General features: G+C 39.6%; 1 protein-coding gene across 5 annotated transcripts; it reads right to left on the bottom strand.

Annotated features, from left to right (window-relative positions):
* On the bottom strand, positions 1-23393 carry LOC131300381 (purple acid phosphatase 23). Of its 5 annotated transcripts, XM_058326182.1 has the most exons (9): positions 22853-23338; positions 22532-22723; positions 20885-21221; positions 19406-19623; positions 18893-19083; positions 17155-17436; positions 15851-15973; positions 14923-14968; positions 14773-14849 (listed from the first exon to the last, which is right to left on the bottom strand). In XM_058326182.1, exons 1-9 carry the CDS (start codon positions 23115-23117, stop codon positions 14788-14790), a joined length of 1716 nt encoding a protein of 571 aa, XP_058182165.1. In that variant the 5' UTR covers positions 23118-23338; the 3' UTR covers positions 14773-14787. The 5 variants fall into 5 exon arrangements, with proteins under 5 accessions (XP_058182164.1, XP_058182163.1, XP_058182166.1 ...); XM_058326181.1 differs by lacking the exons at positions 14773-14849; positions 14923-14968 and adding an exon at positions 1-468 and having other exon boundaries at positions 22853-23393; XM_058326180.1 differs by having other exon boundaries at positions 14760-14968.
* Between the last annotated feature and the right edge of the window lie 4136 nt (positions 23394-27529).

Genomic DNA, 27529 nt, shown 5'->3' with positions numbered 1-27529 from the left:
TTATCCAAGAATTTCACCTCATTGCGCTAGAAAATCCACAAATCAGTTGCCTACAGCAAACTTCTTATCCCTCACAACTGTGCAACACCAGGATTCGCTCTGAAACAAACCTGGTTTTGCTACATAAATCAAATGCACAAAAAAAGGATGATGATGATTTCACATCTCAATAGAGAAGATTATGTGTAAGCACAAATATAGCTATGATCCTTGGGATATATCGACTAGGGCCCACAATGTGAACATGGTTCACATTCTGAACCAAAAAATTGAGAACTACAGATAAGGCACACCTGATTGCACCATGACAAATTGCAGGTCAAATACAAGCAGCACCTCCATTCACCACCATCGAATGGAAATGACGACAACGAACAAGAAATAGCTCATAAAGTAACCTGACATGGGGACTGGGAATCCAGAAGCCGCATCTAATGATTTTGATGGCGATGGTGAGACCTCGCTATCCTGCACCGCAATAATGAAATCTGTTATTGCAAGTATTGTTTATTGGCTTAGAGTAAGAAGAGATTCGAAGCCTTGAATAATGCTGCTCCAAATTGTTCCTCCAGCGAATTAAAAATTTGGCCAAAACAATTGATGAACAAAAAAAGGCAAACCTATTTCATATTTCATGACCACTAATATTACATGTCATCAGAAAGCATTGAGGACAACAATGACTTCAGGATTCCAAACTACCGTAAAGGAAAAAAACAGAAAAGCTTCAAAAGATAGTATCCAAATACACGGACAACAAGTTACTATCTTGTCATGTCATAACATAACAATTATGTCTAGACTGAACAGCTGTTCATGGGATATGCCAGAACCCCTTGGTGTCCTAGATTTAAATAGGACAAAGAGGACGACTCCGCAATTGACAAATAAATGCCACAAATGTGGATGGATCCTTCTCAATGCCAAACAAGCAATTAAGCCTCTCAAACTTTCTTCATGTGCTTGTTTTTTTCCAAGCATATCTAAATTGTACAATAGAAACAATTACTAAAAAAATAAAACCTACACAATGCTACTCAACATATATACCTGTGAACCTTCTTCCCTCTTTTAGGCAAGTAACTATTGCTATTTTCCCGACTAGACTTACAAAACTACTGAACCAATAATTTATAAATAAAGACAATGTGCCAGTAGCAAAGCTTGCCTCTTGTAGTCAGTTTGTAAAGCCTCCCTTGATTTGCTTGCTTCCTCGCCGACTACGACTAGGGAGGCAATCTGTTGGGAAGGCTGACGACTACACTACTCCGTACCAAGTCATGAGCAATGGTGAAGCCAAGCCACTCAAGGGGTTTCTCCAAACCAACAAAAATAACATACAAGCACCAAAACTTGTGGAGTCACCTGAAGAACAGGAAAAAAGAGTCCTCATCCCGATGAATCCCTAGTCCTCAGATTTCAATAAACCAATCCAATGACTGGGGACAATGCAAAAAATACACTGCTTTTAGCCACAGGACTTAGTTCCGAGTAAAGTCAGAAGGTAGACACACATGATAGATCAGCTCGGTCCAACCCGATTATAGGACTAGAGATAAGATGAAACGGTATTTTTGAATCTCCACCGTCATTCAAGAATAACATTAAAGCTTGATCTCATTCTCTCTCCCTTCACAACTCACTGCTCTCCTCCTTCAGAAAGCAGAATCCCTAAACTACCATTATCATCCTCCCCAAATTTTCTTGAAACCCTTCAACAATGGCATCCTACAGGGCCAATGCTCCACCTAAAAACCCTAACAGCTTGGCCGTTCAGATCAAGAACGCTATTGAGGAGGAGCAAATGGTTGTCTATGACGATTTCTTGATCAACATCACGTCTAAAAGTTCCTCAGGGAACTGGGTTGGCTTAGGCCCTAAATTCAAGGACAATGTTCATCCAATCTTCAACTCTATGTACCCATTAGCAGAGGAAATCCTTCCTTTTGAGTCACCACAACTCGATTGGTCAAAATTCTCTTCTGACCTTCCAAATTGGCTATGGCACAGGCCCAATTCGAAGTACGTCAAGTGGTTGGACGGGATGATCGCTACAAAGGAGGTCTTGTGGAACAGAATTTGCATCTATGACGCCGTGATATTGAGCCGGTCCTTGATTGATATGGACAAGAACTTGTTCCTGGCTCCTGCCCAGTTCTAGTCTGTGACATCCAACTCTTTCCACTTTAAGGTTAGTTTTATGAGCCCTACTCTCCAAGATATCGCTTTATGGACTAGCCTCCGTCCGCATGGTGGAGGCCAATTATTTCCTATCTTAAAAACCACTTATCTTGAATACAAGGACCCTCTCTCCTTCTCGGGCTTCATAAGCCACTTTGGCAAAATGGGTCCTGTGGAGGATAGTGAGCATGTTGCCTTTCTCCTTTACTGGCTCAACAATTTCATCTTTTGTGTCTCGTCCAATAGGGTGACCAAGGAATTTACCGATCTGGCATGTGCCCTGACTTCAGGGCAGGAAATTGCACTTGGGCCTTTAGTCCTGGCCCATCTCTACAGAGGTATGAATGAGCTATTGAGTAATAAGTTTGTTTTCACTCCTGGCCCGTTGTGGATCGTGACCCTATGGTTGTGGTCTTATTTCTCTCAATTAGGACCTAAGATGAACATGGACTTAATCCCTACATGCTATTAGGGATGAAAGTTTTGACAGAAAAACCGAACCGACCGAACCGAACCATTTTTGTAAAATTCAATCGGTTTTATTGTTGCCTTGGTTTGGTTTTGATTTTTCAAAAAAATTAACTATCGGTTTGGTTTCGGTTTTTTGGGCCAAACTGATAGAGCCGAACTGAAGAGAACCGAATTCAAAGATACGGGACAGCCACATGTAAGATCTTAGTCGTCCATCCACTTAGCCTAAGACTAATCCCTGCCGTCCATACCATCCACCTCTTATCAGATGCACGAACCCTAAATCTAATATGTTCATGCCGTTTCTCCTTCGCAAACTCATCTCTCTCTCTCTCTCTCTCACACACACACACACACACACACACACTGACGGTGGCCAGCGACCTGCTACAGAACGTGTTTCGCACAAATCCATACGAACTGAGCAATTTTTCCAACCGAGCGGTAGGTGTCGGTTTGAAACTTTCAAAAACCGACTTTGGTCGGTTTGGTGTGAAAAATCGGCGGAAAACCGACCGAATCGACCCGATTTCATGCCTACCTGCTATGGATGCCACTACACAGACATCCTTGGGGCTAGGCATTCCTTTGGCTTGTGTTTTAGATTTTTCTATTTTGAGTTGACAACACTGGGCAGTGGCTGGACTCCTTTTGATAGACACGATCCCTTGGGGGCTCAAACTTCCTGCCTCTGGCCCAGGCGATGACTATGATGACCACTTCGATGTCCGAGCGAGCTTTCTGATTTCCAAAGACCTTTATGGGATGGCTGCTGCACATATGAATAACAAGTGTGGTGTGGAATATTACAATGTAGCCCAATTTGCACGTCAATTTGGTCTCTATCAGCTCATCCATATTCTAAATTTCTAATGGGAAAAAATCAGTGTAGATGTAGAAATACGCCCTCTGAGATCAACAGCACGTGCACGTTGCCGAAACTCTAGTATCTGCAAAACAAGACACCATGAGTGCACCTTTGCCTCTCGTCGACAAAGACCCTCTGATGCCAAAGTATTTCGTACTCACAAAACCCAAATTCACAGTAGGTAAAATAACGAGTGACAGCGTACCTTACTTCGTGGGTATTAACTCTTATTTATAGATGTAGACTTCACTTGTTCCCCAAGTCTCCTTCTCTGCCTAGGGTTCCTGTAACACCCGTCCCAGGATATTTAGGGTTTCGATTTAATTTTGAGGTTCGGGGCTTAATTCGTATTTGTTAGATTCTATGAGGACCTTGGTGTAATTTGCATGGTGATTGTTATTGGTTTGGAGTATAAGTTGAGAGGAGAGGCGACCACATGAGATTCTTCCTAAGTGACTAAATAGCCATCAGGAGGATATTTCCTCATTCTCCCCAATTCTACTGAGATAACAAGAGAGAGAAAGAGAGAGAGAGAGAGAGAGAGAGAGAGAGAGAGAGAGGAAGGAGGAGGCCACGGCTAAGGGGGAGGGAGGGAGGAAGGAGAGGTCCGTTTTCGACGATCCAACTCGGTGACAAGTAAGTTCTTGTACTCTAGAAGTGTAATCCATGTTTAATTTTATATTTGTGTGGTTAGATTCTCTATGGATTGAGTTTTGGAAGGAAATTGACAAAGTTCATGTTTTGGGTCAAATTCGTGGGTTTTGGTAATCTGTCTTTTGGGGGCCCTTCTGCTAGGAATCAATTTTTGGTGCCTTAATAACTGTAAAAGTACGTTTCAATACGAAGATTTCGGTACCAAGATCATGCAAAACCGATAATCACACAATTAGTTATGAATTTTTGAATACTGGCTGTTTGCTGGATGTGCGATTCTGTGCGTGGCTGTCTTCTTTTAACTTTCTGGGCATGATGAACATTTTGGGTGGCTTTGGATCTTTTACAGGAGCTGCATATTTAAGTTAAGAAGATATTGGCGTTGGAATCAAGTAATTTGGTTAAGTATACAATTTTTGGTGAATTTCTAAAGCAGGGTTGGTTGACTGGGGCGAAAATGGTTGCGAATCGGTTTTTCTTTTGATTGTTGGGTTAACCTCCTCTCGTTTCTGAACCTGGGATTTTAACTGAGTGTAGGGCTTGTAGTGGTGCAACTTTTGGTGTTGGTTTCAATATTTTTGGGTTTAAGATGAAAGAGTTATGATTTTTCAATCAATTTTACTTATTCCCGCGTAGAATCTGACAGCACCGACGGACTTTGGTATAATGGCCATAACTCCTAGCTCGGGACTTGAAATGACACACCGTTTGTTTTGTTAGAAACTAGACACATAGAGCTTTCCAACGATACATCCCATGCATCATGGGTATGTCCGAGCGATAACAGATTTGCATCTAAAGTTGACCTAAATTCTGCCTTTGCACCAGTTTTTACTGTTATGTTGAAGCTATAATCGTAAGGCCGTAGTTAGGTTACCCGAACTCTGTTTTTGATGTATGACCTATGGATTCAAAGAAGAAGAAGTCTACTTTTCAATGGTTTAAGTGTCGCCCTGGAATTCATGTTGTTTAATTAGATATGGCCAAAATAAGACAGGCTGGTTGTGGTTGTCATTCCTGTTTTGGGAGTTTTGTTGCGTTGGTCTGTTTAGTTGAGATCGTACACTTGTGGGTCTTTATATTTGATATTTTTGGATGTGTTGGAGTACCTTGGAGTATGGAAGAGGTGTGTGAGGTCTCCCGGGTATGTGGGTACTCCCAGACACCTCTAGAGATTTTGGTGACTTTGTGTAATGTTTGCCCCATTAGCTAGTGTAGAAGGCATGTTATGATTTGTTAGTCTAGCATTTGGTTTAACATTCCTAGATGTTCATATGCTAATATGGGTTAACTTGTGGCTAGGTAACGAGCCGGTCTTTTAGGAGGTGCCGAAACCGTAAGTTTGGCATACTCCAGTCCAATGAAAGGTGAGTGTGTTTGATATGGTTATGTTCAATAAAGTATTACATGGTGGTGATTGTATATCATGCTAATTGGGATTTAGTTAATGATATGTGTTTGTTGGGTGTTGATTGTACTCGCTAAAGGATTGTGGAGTGAGTCACACCATATCGTGGGCCATGCCGTCTAATTAACGGTGAATGGGAGTGTGGTGTGCGGGACACAATACCTTGGGTACATGGGATGTGGCAGACGTGCCACTGTATGTTGGTGTTTACACATGTGGTTATACGATTGAGTACTTATGTTGAGTTTCGTGTGATTTACATTCATGCCATTATTGTTATGTGGTTTATTGGATAATATTGCTATGTTTGGAGAATGTGGTGGTTATGACTATTGTATTCATATGGGTATTTCAGTTATGTTGGTAGTGAGTATTCTTATTGATATTCTTTTGGGTATTGTGATATTTTACCAAGCATTTCTATATCTCACACATTCTGGCTTTCCTTTTTGGATTGCCAGGTAGCAGGTGGCTTAGAGTGGGTCCACTACTGGTCAACGCTTTGGAGAGTGCTGAGACTAGTCTCGGGTGATGTCTTTGGTTAGATTGTTGTGTAGCCAATTCGTCTAGAAGTTAACCTAAATGTTTTGTAATTAATTGGAGAGAGGGATATTTATTATAACTTGTGAGTTGAGATTTTGGCATTGACTTGGTTGTATTTTAAGTGAGAAGTCTTCCGCTAAGTTGTATTCTGATTGGTTGTAGAGTGTGGTGTGGTCTTTTGTGTGGAATGCCACGTGGCCGCGCTGACTCGGGCCCATTCTGGGTGCCGTTTGCGGGGCAGGGCGTGACAGTTCCAATCTCATTAGGAATCCTAGCCGATGTGGAATTCCCTCTCATATGGTAAATCAATCACAATCCCTTTATTCATGGCACACTTGCCTATCACGTAGGATTTCTTTTCTAGAACCTTCTAGATTGTTACCACCATCGTTCCAGATTGGCGGTCCAGCTAGGGTTTGTTCAATGTACATCGGGAGTACACAGTTACTACGGTGCACCTGTACCATGTGTTCGACAATACTGTTGGGCACCCTCACATGGCCTCGCCGACCTGGTTATGTGTTCGGCTATACCGTGCACCCAATCACATGGTGCCCCCGTGCAATCACACGTGCTTGGGTTGTCTTTCCTCTGTTCGGAAAAATCCCAGTTCAATTGCTCCCCAACTTTATCCGTCATTGTTATTCCCCAACTTTATCCGTCATTGTTATTCGGCAATGATGGAATAAAGCTACCCGTCAATCTGCTCGGCCCCTCGATGCTTGACACAGTACTCGGCCTCTAACAATGTGACCGGGTAACCGGGTCCTTCGTGGCATCTAACTTTATTCTGCAGGTCTCGTTATTTGGTACCTTTGCTTGGGCCACCTATACGGCAAACTGCGTATACGCGCACTAGTATTCCTTACGAGCTTTATGAGTTTTCTCAGGCTTTCAATGCCTTCGAAGTTTCTTATCGCTGTATTTTGCTCAAGTCCATTCATGCTTAGCAAAAAAAGGCCCCTTCACCTAAGTCTGCTCATACTTTGGAATTCTCTACCAGTACACATTGCCATCTGCTAGGCAAGTTTCCTTCGATTGCCTTTTCCAAGCCTATCTGTGGCCGAGTTCTTCCACACTTGTTCACTGCTTTAATCTAAGTTTTAGCAGATACTTAGCAAGTTTCTCAGCATTGTCTGCCGCCGTAGCCTAAGCAAACTTTTCGGCATCACTCGTTGCTATGGCCTAAGTTTATTCATTCTTAGCCAAATTCTGAGTTTGTTCGTACTCAGTCAGTTTTTAGCTTTGTTTGCTGCCATGGCCTAAGTTTGTTCATACTTAAATACTTAGGCAGTGGGCTAAATGTCTTCATACTTAGTAAAAACTTAGCATTCTTCATTGCTTTAGCCCAAGTGTTTTCGTACTTAGCAAAAGGCCCAAGTGTTTTCGTAATTACCCAAAAGCCTAAGTTTGTTCATACTTAGCCAATTTGTCAAGCATTATTCATTGCTTTCTAAGTTTTTTCACACTTAGCAAATTTCTCCAGTGTTCTAAAAGAAGGATTTAATCGCCGATTAATCGCCGATTAATCGGAAATTTGGCCTAACCGATTAGATTAATGCCTCGAAGGTTGAATTAGTAGGTCAGGAGGTTAATCGGAGTTAGTCGGCGATTAGTCAGTTGGCGTCTAGCGGCGATAAGTCGATTAATCGGTTAATGGGCGATTAGTCGGCTATCGGCGATTAATAAGGGTAAAATCTATAATTTTGAAAAATCAAGGGGTGTAACTGTTATATACTCATACCATTTTAAGGGTTTTGAATCACAGTATTTAGGGCTTGTTCAACACCCAGTCATCGATTGATCGATCTCGGAGTCACCTGTCATATCTCTGTGTAAAACACGAGATTTTCGAGCCGCCTATCGCCTCTCTCTCTCTCTCAAATTCGAGATCTCCTCTCACTCCACGTCTCCACCGACCTCGAACATTAGTGTTTTTTTTTTAAAAGCCCATACCCATATTGACACGTTAGTGATTCTGGAAACAAAGTGTAGTAATATTTTTTATTAAATCTTAACACGAAGTGTAGTATTGTTTGGTATATATAAATAAAGTTATTATAATTGGTAAGTGACTAATAAATGAACGGCCCATACCTAGTACAGTTGGTGTTATAATCATGTTAACAATTTTCTGTAAATGAGAGATTTCTATGTCATATTTGAAAAACAATTGATGTTGGATTGATAGATGAATGTTCAATTTTTTATGAGAGTTGTCATTGGGGAGTATTTATATATAAATAAATAAAAACCCGACTAATTGCTACAAGCCGATTAATCGGCGATTAATAGGTCTCGAAGCTCGAAGGTGGTCGACCGAGCGACGAACGTCGAGCGACTTTTAGAACATTGAATTTCTCAGCAGTATTCATTACTATGCCTAAATGTATTCATACTCAGCCAAATCTCAGCATTATTCGTTGCTATCGGACATTCGGACTAAGTGTATTCATACTTAGCCAAGTTTTCAGCAATATTCGTTGCTATAGCCTAAGTTTTCTCGTACTTAGCCATATTCTGAGTTTGTTCGTACTAAATCAGGTTTCTTGCGAACACTCTCTGCTCCTCAGCATGAAGGCAAAGTATCCTTGGGTCCATTCTCAGCTAATTCTTGCGAGGACCGGACATAAACAATAAACATGCCGGAAGTAATTTCTTACAAGCATAACTGTTACACCCATTTTTGGCCAAATTTTGAAAAGAAGATTTATTGAGGAATTAATGGCCCAAAGTGTTACTATGGGCCATAATTGAATTAATAGTGGACTACAACTGGGCCGAATTGAATTTGGAAGGGGTGAATGAAATTGGCCAACATTATTTTGAAGCATGGCCCAATTAGTTAAAGCCCAAGTTAAATTTTAGGGATTGGGCCGAATTGGGTTCTGAAGTAAATGGGCCATGTCTACCTAATCAAAACTGAAGCCCAATTGATTAAAGGTCCAGGTTCATTTTCAAGTTTGGGCCAATTTGGCACAATTGAGTAAGGCCCATAATCATTTTGGGTCTGGGTATTTAGGCTTGAAAATGAGGAGGTCCAAATGGATATGGTGGGATGAGGAGCAAGGAATAAAATGCTTAAGGCCAGGGGGGCCCACCACTTGAGGATTAAAAGTAAAAAAAAAGGGCCTTCAGTTGATTGCCTCCTTTTGGAAGGCATTTAGGCCATCGTGCAGTAAACTTTTCATCCATTACCCTTGTTGGTAGGCGCGTGAAAAGGGAGAAAAGGTGATTTGTGGATCCCATAATTCCTTTTCATACAAGATCTTTATATGAAACTCCTTACAACTATCAAATGACCCACAAATGAGGACTCTAAGTCAACAAAAGTGGCTGTTAGGCCATGTTCCTTGTGAGAAGAATCTCAGCCATTAGCCTTGGTGGGCCCAAGATTCCCTTTTTGGCAAGTTTCCATGCAAAAAAGAAAGTCTCAAGGCCTGCACAGCCGTCATTCTTGAGAATGAAGCAAGGCCTAGGACATGTGGCATCCATGCATGAAGACAACTCAAGCCTGGAGTGGGACACTTGGCAGCCATGCAGCTCTCAAGCCTAGAGGAAGCAGCTCAGACCTAGAACTTATGCCTATAAATACCAGAAATGAAGACTTAGAGAAGGGTCCACGAGCATTCAAGCCCAGCGCTTAACCAACTCAATTTCATTTATCTTTACCATCCAGCAAAGTTTTTATCCAATCTAGCCCAACCTAGATTTTATTTCATTTCCTTGTACCCAAACTTCGTTAAAACGTTAATGGAGTTTGCTTAAATTTCGTTTATCCCATTTCTTTTCATTCCACAACGGTTGGGAAATTGCAAGTCCTTTTCATTAAGGCAAAACATGAACCACTATACGGCCTTACCCCTTAGGTCGTACATAATCACTCTAGAAGAAGTCAGATCTAGACACTTAGACCTAAACGCAAATTTGGACTGCAATCCTGGCACGCCCGCAGTTAAACCGCTCAGTCCTTTGTTGTTTCTTCCATTTAATTAAATCAAACCGCTCAAGTCCTCGAAATGAGCAAAATTAAATAAAACCGCGAAGGACTGAGCAGTTTATCCTTGTTACTGTTGCAAGCGTGCTAGGACTGGATTGCAATCTGAATTTACGTTTAGGCCTGAATGCCTTAATCTGACTTCTAGCAAAATGATAGTGTATGACCTAAGGGCTAAGGCCGTAGAGTGGTTCGTGGTTTGCCTTTGACAAAAAGGACTTAAAATTTTCCAACCATTGTGGAAAATGGAAAGAAAACAGGACTGACTAAAATTAGTGAAACTCCATTAACAGTTTAACGAAGTTGATTGAAACAAGAAATGAAAATTGAAACTAGGCTGAGCTAGTATGGACTGAAAGATAAAATACTTTGCTGGAAAGTAAAAATAATTGAAAGATAATTGGAGCTGGTTAAGCGTTGGGCTTTTATGGTTGTGGACCCTTCTCTAGGCCTTCAATTGTGGTATTTATAAGCAGAAGTTCCAAGCTTGAGCTGCTTCTGCTGATTCCGTGCATGGCTGCCAAGTGTCATTAAGCCTTGCTCCTTACTCCAAAATAACGGGTGGAGGGCTGAGAATAACTGCTCCACTACTCCAGGTCTGAAAGTAACTACTCCAAGCTTGAGGTGCTCCCTTTTGCACAGGAACTTGCCAAAAAAGGAAGCTCAGGCCCACGAAGGCTAATGGCTGAAATTTTTCTTACAAGTACTAGTAGGACAAAAGGCCACTTTTATTGACTTAGAATCCTCATTTGTGGGCCATTTGATAGTTTTAAGGAGTTTTATATAAAGATCTTGTATGAAAAAGAAATTATAGGACCCACAAATCACCTTTCCTCCATTTTCACGCGCCTACCAACAAGGGTAATAGGCTGGAGGAAAAGTTTACTGCACAATGGCCTAAATGCCTTCCCAAATGAGGCAATTAGTTGAAGGCCCACTTTGTTGACTTTTGATCCTCATGTCGTGGACCCCTCGGGCATTAAGCATTTTATTCCTTATTCCCCATCCCACCATATCCATTTGGACCTCCTTATTTTCAGGCCTAAATAAATCGAAAAACTGGGCCCAGACCCAAAATGATTCTAGGCTTTACTCAATTGGGCCAAATGGGCCCAGACCTAAAAATGATCCTGGGCCTTTAATCAATTGGGCTTAATGGGCCCATTTACTTCAAAACTCAATACGGCCCAATCCCTAAAATTTAACTTGAGCTTCAATTAATTGGGGCCATGCATCAAAATAATGCGGCCCAATAAATTACATTCAACCCTTCCAAATTCAATTCGGTTCAATTGTGGCTCACTATTAATTCAATTAAGGCCCATAATAACATTTTGGGTCAATAATTCCTCAATATATTCCTTTTTCAAAATTTGGCCAAAAATGGGCGTAAACAAAAACAGAATGTTATTCGTAATTCTACCAAAGTGACTCAAAGCTATGAAAAACATCAAGGGTATTTGAAACAAAATAATCAAGCAATAATACTACTAAGCTTTTAAACAAGGAACCTCCGCAAGTTCTAAATGTTCCATGGCTTGTTGGTAATGCTGGATGTGCACAATAGGATCCGTGCTCGTCTTGTAGATTAGGAACATATTGTGCTTCACCCTGCTCGGAGGGTTTTGCCCTCTGTAAATCTTCTAATAGAGGGGAGGCAACTATTCAGCTCAGTGCCTTTCTAGCCGCTTCTGGTGCAGTGTATTGCACATCCTCTTCCCGTACAGATTCATATCTTTTGTATCTGTCTTCGTGATCACCTATCAGAATTGAACTGCACTTTGCAATCGCCTATCAGATTCAAACTGCTCTTCACGATTGCCTAACAGATTCGGACTGCCCTTCGCAATCGCCTACCAGATTTGGACTACTCTGTGCGATCGCCTAGGAGATTAGGACTAGGACTACACTGCACGATTGCCTAACAGATTTGGAATGCTCTTCGTCATTGCCTAGCAGATTTCGAATGCTCTTCACGATCGCCTAGCAGATTCCGACTACTCTGCGCGATCAGTTAGCAAATTTGGTTTGCTCTTCAAGATTGCCTAGCAGATTTCGATTGCTATGCGCGATTGCCTAACAGAATTGGATTGCTCTGCCTAACCGCCTAGTAGATTTGGACTGCCTTTCGCGATCACCTAGCATATTCAAACTACTCTTCACGATCGCCTAGCATATTCAAAATGCTCTTCACGATCGCACAGCAGATTCGAACTATTCTTCGCGATCGCCTAGCAGATTCAGACTGCTCTAACCGAGGGAAATGAAACCACAACCATGGGGTCACGATCAACAACGGGCAAGGAGCGAAAACAAACTTATTACTCAATAGTTCCTCCATACCTCTATAAGGATGGACAAGGACTAAAGGCCTGAGAAGGAGAGAGGGTTGTTGTATTCAGGATAAGGGGTCTTTTGAGACAGAAAATAATTGGCCTCCACCCCATGTGGACAGAGTCCAGTCAAAAAAACAATATCTTGGAGAGTACGGCTCATAAAACCAACCTTAAAGTGGAAAGAGTTGGATGTCAGAACTGGGCGGCAGCCAGGACAAGTTCTTGTCCATATCAATCAAGGACCGACTCAAAATCACTGCATCATAGATGCTAATGCTCTTCCACAAGACCTCCTTTGTAGTGATCCTGTTGTCCAACCACTCGATGTACTTCGAATCAGGCCTATGCCATAGCCGATTTGGAAGCTCAAAAGGAAGTACTTCCTTTGCTAATGGGTACATAGAGTCGAAGATTGGAGGAAAGTCGTCCTTGAATTTAGGGCCTAAGCCAACCCAGTTTCATTGAGGAACCTTTGGATGTGATGTCGATCAAGAAATCATCATAGACAACCATATGCTCGTCCTCAATAGCCTTCTTGATCTGAACGGCCACGCTGTTAGGGTTTTTAGGTGGAGCATTGGCCCTGTGGGCAGCCATTGTTGAAGTGTTTCAAGAATTTGGGAAAGATAATCATGGCGGTTTAGGGTTTCTGCTTTCAGGAGGAGAGCAGATGGGTTGTGAAGGGAGAGAGAATGAGATCAAGCATTAATGTGATTTCTGGATGACGGTAAAGATTCAAAAAGGCCGTTTCCTCTTATCACTCACCCTTTTTCGAATTCGCTTTATTAAATTAAGGGATTAAGTTCGTGACTAGCACAGGCAGACACGCGCTCCCTATGCCTAGAGAAGGCATGATTTGCTACAGCCTGGAGGTTTCTTGAATTTCAAAGCTAATGGAGTCATTAGTCAAGGAAGATTCAGTTTGGATGGAACCAAGGGTGGTTTAAATGAAGCTGATCTGTTTGGTTTGCCTAAAAGCTGGTTCTCATTATTAAGCAAGCCTAGACCTTTAAAAGATCGAGGCATGGGAAGGCATTGTTTACACCCATTTTTGGCACCATACCTTGGGCCATTGTTCAAAGTTCCATTGGATTAAAATTATTGGGCCGTATAAATATGGATAAGGCCCAATTAATTTAAATTCAATTTGGTCATGGACTTAAGCCTTTTCAGGCTTTGTTATTTGGATCTAACTTGAAGAGTCCATGACCCGTGGTGGTTATTTGGCGAATCTGGAATGTTTCCATGAAAAAGGGGAGTGGATTAGTGGTTATTTTCTAGCAAAGGCCCTTTGACTCGGTCAAATGGCCCATTCTTCTTTAATATCCATGAAGAGAGGAAGTGGTGAGGCCCATTATCTTTGACAACTTCTTGTAACCTCCAGTAACCGCCTATGAACAAGAAATGCACAAGATGGAGGAGTTACAAGCGACACTTGTCAACATAAGGTGACACAAGTGGACTTAGAAATTTCCTAACCGTGTAGGAAAGAGAAAAAACAAGAAGCTAATCGAACTCCATTAACGGATAACGAAGTTGACGGTTACAAGGAAAAGGAAATGGTGTTGGGCCCAAGTAAAAAAGTACAAAGAACTAAGTGCATGTTGAATGTAAAAGATAAGCAAACTTTGCGAGAAAGTTTGTGTATTGATAAGCGTTGGGCTTGATCGGTGTTGGAAACCCTCCTAAGTCTTCAAAACTTGTATTTATAGGCCATGTTCCTCATGGTTTTGGAGCCCTTTTTCCCTCCTTCACCTTGTATTGACAAGTGTCGCTTGTATATCCTCCATCTTGTGCACACTAGAGGTTACAAGAAGTCGTCAAAGATAATGAATTCCTCTCTTCGTTGATATTAAAGGCGAATGGGCCATTTGACTAAGTCAAATGGCCCCTGTTAGAGAATAACCACCAACCCACTTCCCTTTTTATGGGAACATTCCAGACTTTCCAAATAACCACCATGGGTCACAAACTCTCCAAGTTAGATCCAAATAACAAAGCTTGAAAAGACTTAAGTCCACGACCAAATGGAATTAAAATTAATTGGGCTTTATCGATATTTACACAGCCCAATAATTTTAATCCAACGGAACTTTGATCCACGGCCCAATTTAATTAAATCTTAATTAAATGGCCCTCCAACACTCGCTCAAGGTTTGGTGCCAAAATCGTGTGTAAACAGTATGCAAAGCATGCAAGTACATTGTTTGTGACGCAGAACTGGTTAAACCATGACTAAAGTTAACTACGAAGAAATCAGTACATACTATCAAAGTTAGATCTGTATGGAGTGTACCAGCCATAGTACCCTCAACTACACATGGGACCATCAACAGAAATGACTATGGAGGCACTCTCCTTCCTCTTCTTCCTTTCCCCATGCACTTAGTCCTAGGAAGCAAGATAAGTGTGGTGATCAAGAGGTAGCAAATAAAGGCACCAAAAGAAGGGATTTCGAATCCACCTCTGGTTTCCTTTGGTTGTGATGTTAATATGGTGACATCACTTTCCTGTACCACAGTGGTAAACAAAATTATAGCTACCACAACTAGAAGATGATGGCTTCATATGAAAAACATAAGTGAAAAAGAACAACAAAGCTTTGGTTAACTCCTGTGCAAAAGAAATATTTCAGCATTTTAGGGCAAATGACACGGTTCCTTATTTCCGATGATGCATTTCCCTGGGAGTCTTGGACTGTGAGGTAAAGGTGCTTGTGTGATAGCAATGGAGTTTATTATGGAGCACCATTGTCAGTGGATATGAATGTTGGTCTTATGATAATGGTTCGACTAAATTATCCTATAGCCCAGTGGATATAGTGATGCTAATAATGGCTACGTTGCATCCTTTTTTGAGTTTAGCATGCTCTAACATTTACAGCTCCTTTGGATGGTGAGAAAGGAAGAGATAAGAAAGAGAAGCCCTTTTCTCACCAAATCTCACCAACTTTGATGAGATTGCGTGAGAAAGGGGAAGGGTCAATCAAAACATTTCTTTTTTGTACTTCTCTCTCCAAAATGCTCAAGCCAAATGAGGCATTTTACAAGAAACCGTAACACTTCCTTTCTTTTCTCATGAAACCCCTCCATCCAAAGGGGTTGTTAGAGATGAAAAACGTTTCATGATGCAAATGACAGGCAGAGAAGCTTCAAATATGCAAGCACAATCTCCCAATAGAAAGTAAGCATTCAAGATTAATAAGGTGGGGCATTAAGAATATTATTAAGAAAATAACAACAAAAAAGAAAGTTGAGCAAGAGAAGCTTCAAGATGCACAATCTACCAATAGAAAGTAAGCCTTCAAGATTCCTATGGTGGGGGAAATTAAGAATATTATGAAGAAAATAACGGAACAAAAAGAAAGTTGAGTGTGGAAATACGAAATTTACTTTTGAAGTTATAGAGCACAACTGAGGCTGCCGCACAATATATATTTGATCCCCATGACTGTCTTGTTTATATATATCTTGATTCCTGTGCCATGTCCATAATGCATAGGTGGAGTTCAAAACCTGCATTTGGCAATAAAAGAGTTATCATGCCCATCCAAAGACAATGAGGACATAGATACAGAAGTCATGTATCACATTCTTGTGATAGCAGCGATGCTAACCCGTAGAAATAAAATAAACCTTTACAGAATACCTAATGCTCTAGAGGTTATAACCTCAGTTCATCCCCTATTCAGCTCATTGGCTAACTTTCAAATAGTATTGACATAAGATGTAGAACACCTCATCATTCCTTGGCTTTACATTTAACCGATCATTTTCTTCTTTAATTTTTCTAGCATGTAATGTTTCTTGCTTTTTTTAACATTAGTCAACGAAAACATCTCCATATGCCAATCAGTATCACTTCCAGTTTAGATTGCCGAAATATTATGTCAGAATAGATCAAATTCAAGCCTCTGCTGGTTCTTTGCCTGCAATTTAAATTCAACTTGCCTTTGGTTGCAACTATGCTCCATTAAAAAACAACCTTTGTTCGGTTCCCATTTTTGGAAAATATTTTTGATGTAATGAGTGGAGAGATAGATAGAAAAAGTTATTGAGAAACGTGCAGAGAGAAAAATGGGTTTCCCAAAGTTGGGAACCAAACAAAGCACTTACTTTTATCGTCAACTCCTGCTGCTATCATCATTTCGGTAAATTTCCTTACACCCTTAAAATGTCATACACTAGACTAGCATTGCTTTTTTTAGATAAATAAATGACTGGACATTCGCTCAAATTTACATTTACCTTGGATTGTACCTATCTTAATGGTGTATATATAAACCCAAAATTGGTTCAATCGATCACTGTATGGCATTTATATTATAACACCTTTCCAACCGGATTTGTGTATTCCCATATTTCATTCGGTCATGTCCCATGAGTTCCTCAAATATTTCCGACACATGTAAATAATCTAAAATAAGTTTAGTCCTTGTTCAGATGGAACAAAAAATGGATCCAAAACTTTACTAGGACATCAAAACCCACCATTAGTGTATCAACACAAGTTCCTAGTCAAGAATCGCCACCACACAAAAGTTCATGCAGAAAGCGGGAGAGATTCTTTTTGCTTTGAAGAAGATCAGTCAATTAATGCTATGACAAACAAACACACTCATTTTCAAGTATTTTTCTTACTGCTGGAATCATAACAATGCTAGTTATTAAGTAAATAGCATTAAAAGATAGTTTACCTCAAGTATCCCATGTCCAAAACTGCTCTCCCTGTATGCACTCCACTCCGGTTGTCTATCCCAGCAAAAGTTCCCTTTTGCAGGGCCAGAGGAGAAATTCAAATGGCATACCCCGCCAAATTCTGGTACATTGTCTCCGGCTGAAGGACATTTCCCAAGATCATCGGCATGGTCAACGTCAACTTGTTCTATGTTTCCACCATCTCCAACGGTTATATAAAGAGGGCCGCATGGATCAAGTGTATAATTGTAGACTCTATTCATCCGCTCATAAGCATGCACCTGGAAGGAAAATAATGTCACTCTTCTTTTGATAGCAAACAAAAACAAGCAGTAAAGATGGCTTATAGTTGATTATTTGGTGCTAGATTACTTCATCTTTGTTCTCCTCTTTGGATGTTCACTTCATCTTTATCATGTTCTTGGGTGAATGTTCTCTGAAAAACAAACACTGCAGTTTAATAACCAAGAGAAACAACTACAGGACTGGAGAAGAACAAACTAGTACTAATTCCTAACCCAAAGTTCCTTGAAAGGATTCACCTTCAGAGGAATAAAGTACCAAAATGAGTTATGACAGAATATATAAAGGTTAAGGTATTAGGAAATGGGCCAAAAAATGGACTCCCTCAGTCCTAAATGTTAGTCCATATCACATATGAATATGAATGTAAGAAAAGTCTGGAAATGATTACGGAAGGGCATTGAAGTAAAAAATTTACGCAACTTTCCGAGAAGTAAACCAATTCATTTTAGGTTATGACTATAAAAAATTGTTTGATGAAGCATCTAGGGCAAGATTCCAATCAACCTGATAGTCCTGAGAAAAGACCAAAATGGATGAAATGTATTAATTATTCTATTGTGGGATGTTACAAAATGTTGGTCCTTTTCTAAAAATGTAAGTAGAAATTTGATGATTTTTCAAAAGTGTCCCTCATAAGTGAATATAAGTGTTGTAATGCAGGCAGAACATAAGAAGTGGCAATAAATCTGAATGTAGTTGTAATCATTACATGTCTCCGAAAAAAAGTTGGAACTCCCAAAAGGGACAAACAATAAGGAAAAGAGGGAGAATATCAAGCTACTCAATATCCTCCCTCACGTTCAACCCCGTCTTGCGCGTGGAGTTGCAAATTTTCATAGATAGGACGGAACAAAAGATGAAGGGGAGAAGCAGATTGCAAATGGGGAACAAATTCAAACAGAGAGACTTGAACCAAAGACCTCTCACAACCTGAGCTCTGTTACCATGTTAAGTTACCAGTAGTCCCACAAGCTTAAGCTATTAGGCAATGGACCCAACTTATCTATATCAAGGTATTCAACAAGATTAACTTTCATGTTTCTAGTCTTTCCGTTGACAGCAATGCAATTATCCAAGCGGCCGAAGTTGATTTATGTACGTAACTAAAGTTTGTAAGAGTACAGAAATTACCTCAGATAAGTAGTGAGAAAACCAAAACAAATGAGATGAAACAGGAATGCTCATGCAAAAACTTAGACTGTTCCCAGAGAGAGACACTGGAAATTGCATTTTATATGAGTCGGCTGAAGTTATGTTCACTGAAATCCCAGATACAAAAGAACTTGTTTTTGAAACTACGACAACGCACTACGCTTTCTGATTGGCATTTGGCAAGAAAAAACTAACATAAATCTAATAGTTCTGTTGAACTAGTCAATATATATATGGATCAAAAAGAAAAAGAAAACTAGTCAATATATATGAACTTACATGACCGGAGAGGACAATATCAACACCATAATGGTACAGAAGTGCTTCCATTTCCTGCCTCATGCATTCAAATTCCTGGTAGTGTGATGAATAGCTGTTATACCATGGTGGGTGCCATGCAGCCACCAGCCAAGAGGTCATGCTGCGGTCCAAATTGAGTAGGTCTTTCTTCAACCAAGCATACTGAGCACCTGATAAAACATCGAAAAAGTAATAACACTGAGAAATGTTCATTGAAATTCAACTTGTACAAAAGTATGGCAAGTTAGTTCCATTATTGGGTTTCTGGGATGGGTATATCGGGGTACAGGCCTAAACTTTTGCATTATATGCACAAAGTGGTTGTTCTCAGACTAGACCCCACAACTTAGAGGTAGCTGTAGGCTGAATTTTTCACCACTGAAACAATGGTCATCCCTTGTTATGTACTTGCACTATTGCAACAAAGAATGAAAGAGATAAATTAAGTGACATGCACATTGATAAATCAATCAGAGGGACAGTATATTTTACCAGTGTTATTGTAGTCAACATATGCCCCCAACATGATGAAATGCACTCCTCCAGCATCAAAAGAGTAGTAGAAATTAGTGTTGGAGCCAGACTCCTCTGAAGGAACCGAAAATCTTGTTAGATACGATTTAAAAGTGATTTCAGCAGCTTGAGGCTCAATCTCATGGTTGCCTTCTATAACCATCATTGGAACTCTTGAGATGAGGGGTTCCATGAACCTGGACTTGCAATTTAGTTATGTCAGTGAAAGAATAGATTCAATTCCACCAACTTACTGTATAAATGGATCCAAAATTTCAAACCTTCACATTATGCCACACTTTTGAGCGCCTTAATTAAAACACAACTCTAACCAAATTCATTGTTGTTGATTCAGCAATAACAGGAGACATGGGTAGATGGACAAGTACATAAACGCTTTGTTTGGTTCATGGATTAAATCATGAGCTGGATTTAAAGTCCCATGGAGCCGCATTTCCGGCATTTTGGTGCAAAAAATGCTAGAGGTATTATGTATCCTTTAGATTACCAATCCCATGAGACTTTCATTATATAATACTCCTTATTAAGCCTCATAAACACAACACCATCGCAAACCTAAAGTTGATGAACGAAAATTGAATTGCCATGCCAAACACAAAAAGTTACTGGATTTAAAATATGCCCATACTGTTGGAAGTTTATGAAAGTAGTGTGTGTTAGTTGACTTGTCAATATGCAAGTAATAGAGAAGTAGCACATTAATGGTGTTAATGATTATAAGTGTAGTGGACAAAGTGGGTGATACTGTGTTGGATGTGTTGTGCTTTTCCAGGACCAAACAAAAGGCACTTTTTTACAAACCAGAAGGACTGGATCTATTGGATGTTGCTTAGTGCTGCTATAACTTAACAACCAAAAAGCTCTGCGTCAAACTTAAGCCTCTACACACGTTTTCCAGAGAAAATTTCATCTATTAACACCAATAGATTACAAAAAAAACTCTAACCGGAGGAGGAGCATCCACACTGGAACTCAAACTCGACTCCACTCTCTGATTCTCTCACCCTCACCACAGTCACACACTCCCTCACAGCTCTTTCCACTGTGAAAATCGCCACACAATTACAAGGAAATGACCCATGAATATATAGCCCTAAAACTAACGTACACATGGATGATAAGGCACACAAACCAATCCAGAGGTTCCTCTTCAATGCCTCTGATTCCTCTGCTCTGTTTCAACTACTCACAGCTGCAGCTTCCAGAGGTGTCTAGTGTAAGTGTGAGTTTGTGCAAGTGTTTTTGTGTGTGGTTGTTAGCAAAATTGCTCATAATCTATGTATTTTCAGTTTGAGGTAACCATGTTGGAGCATGAAAGAAATCTATGACCAAAGCATGAATGAAAGAGCAAAGCATGAGTCAATGAAAAGAGTTCAAGTCTTCTCCTCCAATTGTTTTCCAATCCCTTTGGATATTATAAGCCTAACAGTTCAATACCTTCCCCAACCATCCCAACGGGGTTGATACGTCTCTCTTATGGGTGCGTTTGGGAATGAACAAGAAAAGCACGAAGCTCCTTTTCCACCGGTGGTGAGGTACTGATTTGCATAAGTTAAGTCTCCAACCATTAATATCATTGAAGGATCATTTTCTATGAGATGATCGATCGTGGTTGTTGAATTGCTTGTGAGACCCAAATCTCCAATAACTGCAATTCGACTAGGATAGGTCTTGGGTCCAGGCAATGGTAAGGATTGAAAGGCTTGTTCTTCACTCATAGCTGGAAAAGCACTATCGCCACACTTGTAGTAATATTTTGTTCCAGGTTCAAGACCTACATTAAAAGCCATATCCCCAAACTCTTAGTCCTGAAGTAAAAGCACAATACACTAGCAGGCAGAAAAGAGAATAATTTGTGTGATTAGGCAACCAAAATAAGACTCAAGACGATGTAATGTAGCTCTTAGTTGGGAATCGGAGATAGATGGAGCATCATACCACCTCAGAAATAACATGGAAATCTGCTTTCATTTGGACTGATTACAGATATATATACCATCTCAAATACCTTAGGAACATCATAAGATCCAGCTAGCTTAGCAGGAATAAGTGGAGAAACATAAAAATTGATTCATCTACGAACTTCACTGCTAAGAATGACAAGGTACTGTTACATAACTGGCATCCAAACACAACTTTCTTTCTGGGTAAACATGGAACATTTTCAGTAGAATTATTGGCATAAGTGGCACGTGTGGAGTTAATTCTCCAGATTGTTTTCTGATCAAGAATGCAAATCTGTGATTCCATGCAAGCACCATCTAATTTTCATTCCCTCGTATGTGGCTCTATTTCCCTTGCTCATTATCTGGTATAGCTTGCTTTGGAGATGGAATCGCATGTTTTTAGGATTTAACGGTGTTCCAGTCAGGTTGAATGAATAATACAACAATAACACTATAACATCTCCTATAACAATACCAATATAATCCCCAATCAATGGGGCTATGGGTGGGAAGGACTTAAGACAGTCCTAACCTTGGCAAGATATACACAAAGCGGCTATTATCGAAAAGTTTCCCCACTGAAATAGCGACTGGCTGGCTCCTTGTACCTCCAAAAATCGAGAAACTCAAGAGACACTATGCCCATGCCCCAAATCAAAGCCAGAACCCATCAGAGAGGGCAGGCCTACAGATACGATTCAATATTACTTCCTTCGAAATCCAGAGGATCAGTAATGCATACTGAATGAATAATGTACGAATTACGATATATTCATTCAACAGTTGACACAAAAATCAACTCGTAGTACGTATAACATTTTATGATCACATTTGAACCAAATGACTAACAGCCATATAGTAGATTTAGAGCATTGACAGAGCACGTTTATAGGGACCATATTTAATCAAACGACTATGATCTACATTCTCATTGCTAGTACTTTTTATGCAATGCATTTACATCAACCAATTGGAAAAAGAAAAAAAAAATTGCTTCACTTTTTTTTATCTTCATCAGAACCTAAAAGAAGCATACCAATTTTCATAAATAGTCCAATGCTGTAGGCATGTATGTCTGAATGTAATAAATTAAGCATCACGTAGGCAGCAATGGAAAACAGTTGAGTAGCTTGTTTACCATCAATCTTCACATGGTGAATGATGCCAGATGTGTAATTCTGAAGACCCTCAAATGGGTATAATTGACTATAAACCATCGAAACCCCCGTCTTCTGCATCGAATACCTCCCACTTTCTTTCCCATACCACACCTCACTCGCAACCGTGGACGGATCAAGGGGTGTCACATTAAGACCAATCTGAGAATCACCTGAAAAAAAAAAACCAATAAAAAACCAACCCAATTCAACGAAACCTATGATTCAATCAATTAACCAAGCACATTGAGAAGGCAACACAGATCAAGGAAACTAAACAAAGACTAGCAGTACAGTAGTACCAGTAACCCAAGAAACCCACATTGAAGTAGGTGAAGAAATTGCCAGGGCAATCTGTTCAGGAAACATTGAAGTCACATTCCTTTTCAAGCGAGGATCATCCATGGGTATATCATCACTGCCTCGACGCAATGATGGATCGAAACTGCGAGTCACGGGCTTAAAAGGGCCTTCTAAAGTTGTGGGTATGGATTGTGAAATCACCCCAACATGTAATATGATCTGCAAAATGATAGCAATAGCCATACGTAATTTACAGAGCTCCATGAGTTGATTCTGTAAACTGTGTTCCTTCTAGTTGTCGGAAAAATGGGGTAAAGATTCACGGAAAAATGACTGGCTTGATCATTGTGTTGAATTTGTGAATGGTTAGGGGTTATCACTGATGCTTTGAAAAATGGGTTGGTGTTTGGAGTTTTGGTGCTTTGTTGATTTGTTGGATGTAAAGGTAGGGTTTTTTTTTTTTTCATCATGAGATGTACTGAACCACTGGATGTTCAGTTTTCACTATCACTATGGCTTTATGGTTTAGCAAAATGGGGTAGACGAGAATATTCTTTTTGATGCTTTGTTTGTTGGGTACTTGGGTGCGGTTTTGGGCCCATAAAGTCTAGCAACACAGATTTTTTATTCAGCATCGGATTTGTGTCCGGAACTGTTGAATATATATGGGTCTACGTGCATTTAATGCTTTCGGACATAATTGTGTCAGAGCTATGTAGGAGTGTAAACGAGTCGAGCCGAATCAAATATTGGCATGTTTAAGTTTGGCTCGAACAGAATTTGTCTGGCTCGAGTCGGAAAATCTCGGCTCGACAAGAATATACAAAGCTCGAGCTCGGCTCATTAGTATTCGGTCTAGAATAAATGAGCCGGCTCGGCTCAAATTCGAGCTCGAATTCGTCAACTTTCAGCCTTAATATTGGAAAATTGGCTAAACGAATCGAGTCAAACCGAATATTAGCATGTTCCAGTCGAGCCGAGCCGAATCTATATATTTCGAGCCGAGACGAACTTGTTCGCAAATCTATATATTGACATGTTCGAGCCGAGCCGAGCTGAACCTATATATTTCGAGCTAAGACGAACATGTTCGAACCGAGCCCTGCTAGGTTCGAACTCGGCTCATTTATCAAATGAGCTGCAACATCGAGATCGAGCTCGCTCATTTATCCTTCAAACAGAATCGATCGAACTATTACCGAGCCGAACTCGTGAGCTGCTCAGCTCATTTACAGCCCTGCGTCTGGAATTGTGTAAAAAACTATGCATGTATTGTTCCTCTTTTGGACTTGATCGGATTAAACCAAAAATTTAACGTGACCACTAATGTCTGGCTTTAAATTTTAGTATTTTACTTTCAAATTTAAAAATCACTGTATATATGCCAAAATGCTTGATAATGAAATTGGAAAATTCTAACTCCACACCCATTTACACACCCATACTCACAATAGAGATGGGTCCCACACACATTGAGTGTGTAGTGTGTGCGGGCTCCACTTCTATTATGAGTGTGAGTGTGTAATTGGGTATGTAAATGGGTGCGGAGGTAGAATGATTGAATAAAATTTATGTTTGAATTATCGGGGTTGTTCCAGAGACACCAATAAAAACATATAAAAAAATATCCAAAATCTTAATCTCATAGTTTCCGATCAAATTTTTATGATCCAAATCGCTCAATGTGTGGAGAATGTGATTTTAAAGGTGTCAGCGAGAAATTAGCAAAAAATATGACAGGAAAGTACTTGTTTTGAACAGTTTTTAATTGAACCGTTCAAATAAACACTGCTCAGATCAAGTCATTCTTGGTCATTTTTTGCTGATTTCTCGCGAGTACCATTAAAATCACGTTCTGATCACATTGAGCGGCTCGAATCATTAAAACTTGATCGAAAGTTAGGAGATATTTTTTTAGATGTTTTATAGGTGTCCCCGGAATAGCAGGTTGAATTATATATTGATTGAATATAGAATTGTGCAAACTGTAAATTATCTCCAGTATTATAAAAACTGTGATACTACTATTTATCTCATCACTTTAAAAAAATAACTATTCATTATTTTAGTAATAAATAAACGAGAATATTCTCCTCGTTGGGATTCGGGATAGATTCCAAGTTTTGTTTGTTTGTGTTTTTTTTTTTATCAACAGGTTTCGTTTGTTGAATGTGGCTAATTTGGGCAGATCAAAATGGGAAAGCTGGCCCAAGCTACATGGGCCTCCTTGTGTTGGATTAGCTGAAGGACGGCCCAAGCAAGAAAAATGATTTTTTTTTTCTCCCCATGTTTACCATAAGGGAAAATATATATCGGAAACAAATAACTTTAAAAAAAAATTCTAAAAATTTACTAGCATTGTACAGTTCGATACATGAAAAAATAGGGAGGAAAAGTGCGCAATGGTGTTTTTTATTGTTCACATTCATCGACCGGGCACAATGTTAATTATAGTATCAAGGAATGAAATATAGAAGTGGCATTAATAATATTAATTGCAAGAGCTCATATAATACTGGTGTTACCCAGACAGCAACCTCGAGGGGGAGGGGGGGGGGTGAATACGGTTGCTAATTAAAAATTACCAGTTAAAATCTACAAGGCAAATAACTAATTAGCAAATATATATAGAGAGAGTTAAGAAGTGCAAAACCAGTTTATAGTGGTTCGGTCTGAATTTGTCCACGGTCCAGCCTACTCCACTTCTCTCCAAGACAATCGCTTGAAGGTTCCACTAATAAAAATGGAATTACACCAGTAAGCCTTGCGGGTGCTTACAATTACCGACGCTCCTAGCTTTCCGGAGAAGCTAGACAACCGCAAGGATTTAAAGTACAAAATCCTTAAAAAAAAAAAAAAAAACCACCCCTTCCAAAAACAAAAACCCCTGTTTTTGGAATTACAGAACCAGTGTTTGATTTCTCAAACACTTGATCGCTCAAAAGATAATAGAATTTGTAGCTCACAATTACAACAATCCTCAAAGAGTAGATATAACAATTTTGCTCACAAATCTCTCAAAGTGATTGTAAAAAAAAATGAAGTGTATGAGAAGATTGCTCTAAGTATTTTCTCTGATGAAGCCCTTTTTTTTTTTTGTTATTTTCTTCTGGTGCAGAAGCCTTTCTTTTATAAGGAAGAAAATATGAACGTTGTGTTCTTTCCGTTGAGTCGAAATCTTTTGAAAATTTTGATCTGCAACGATCTTGAGGCTTAAATGCACAACTCCAAAGTCAACAATGGTGAACTGATCTTTTGAAAATTTTGATCTGCAACGATCTTGCACAACTCCAAAGTCAACAATGGTGAACTAATGCACAACTCCAAAGTCAACAATGGTGAACTGAACCAAAACTGCCGAAACTACTGGTTGTCCACTTGTCTCTACTTTGCAAAAGAGAGTTTCTAAGTCTTCTAACTTTTTCTTTTATTTGACAAAATAGGATGCCTATAAATAGCCAAAACCAGTAAGGACCAAAGTCATAAAATAGGTGGGCCAAGATTTAATAAAGGGTTCCTTTATTTGTCATGCTAAAAACAAGTACGAGCCAGGGGACTTTTCTTTCCTAGAAAAGATTTGTACACAAATTGATCATGTATATTGGTGAGATTTTAATAACTGCAATTTTAACATTGCTTTTTAAGAAATCAATTATGCCAAAAATATAATCAAAATCAATTATTTCTAACAACTGGTTTCATTGACAAAATAATATCAACCAAAATATATACATAAATGAAATATTTTGGGTAACTTGAAGAGATGGTTGCACCCTTCAATAAAGTACTTGTTGAGAAAATATTTATTACAGTAAAGAAAATCACACGTCAATAAATAAATTGATATGTATGAATCCATGTTGAAAGGTCAAGTAGGATTGGAGTTTTTTGAGGACTCAATACATTTTCATTTAGTATTAATAGATAGATACCATTCATTCTCTCCTTATTACACTAAACCAAAAAGGCCAAATGGCACGTTTTGATGTTGCAATTTGTTACTTTGCTTAATTGATGTTGTCTTTCATTGAGTCACGCTCCTCACCAATCATTGGCCGGAGAGAACACTTGGGCATTATGTTTGACAAAATCATTTTTTATGGTCACAAGGTTCCTTTTCTAATCTGTTGAAATGTGAAACTTTGAGCTATTTTTTCAATCGTAACACAAACTAATTTAACAATGTCATCATATAGTTTATCATGTCATTTGGCTCTTACGATCGGATCACATTTTTTTTAAAAGTCATTCTAAAATCTTACTCTTTATTAAACTCATTCAAGCTAAATATAATTCTGTCATGAACGATTCTGATCAAATTACCGTAACCGATTTGGGCCTCAACTCTCATCACAGGGCGGCACACAAGTCACAACTTCTAGGGAAAATGACGGCCAATGACATGTTTTGATAATTAATACTCGTCAATGATATTTTCAACATTAACAATTGTTCTTAGCATGTCCTTGGAGGGTATTAATTAAAACACGTCCTGTGCCGTCATTTTCCCCAACTTCTACCCCAAATTCGCCATCAGGCTAGCCGGCCCAACATGATCATATACTTGGATAGATAGCCCAACAGATACTCAAGATGTGGCCCAAAAGATTTAGGGTTAGGATTTTGGTGTTTAAAGTATCGAGAAACCTAAGGAAACCGACCAGGCACACTGATCA

The sequence above is a fragment of the Rhododendron vialii genome, chromosome 9a, assembly GCF_030253575.1.
Source record: "Rhododendron vialii isolate Sample 1 chromosome 9a, ASM3025357v1".
Taxonomy (NCBI): Eukaryota; Viridiplantae; Streptophyta; class Magnoliopsida; order Ericales; family Ericaceae; genus Rhododendron; species Rhododendron vialii.
Note: the sequence above shows the minus strand (reverse complement) of the source record. Positions and strands in the feature narration are given on the sequence as shown.

What these genes read in the sequence shown, in the direction of transcription:
- LOC131300381 (XM_058326180.1), bottom strand. Translation starts at nt 23,117, where the DNA reads ATGGAGCTCTGTAAATTACGTATGGCTATTGCTATCATTTTGCAGATC. An exon ending in CGTTGGGATGGTTGGGGAAG is followed by an intron (nt 19,624 to 20,884) that starts GTATTGAACTGT and finishes TTGCAAGTCCAG; the next exon opens with GTTCATGGAACCCCTCATCT. An exon ending in TGTGCTCTATAACTTCAAAA is followed by an intron (nt 14,969 to 15,850) that starts GTAAATTTCGTA and finishes ACTGTGGTACAG; the next exon opens with GAAAGTGATGTCACCATATT.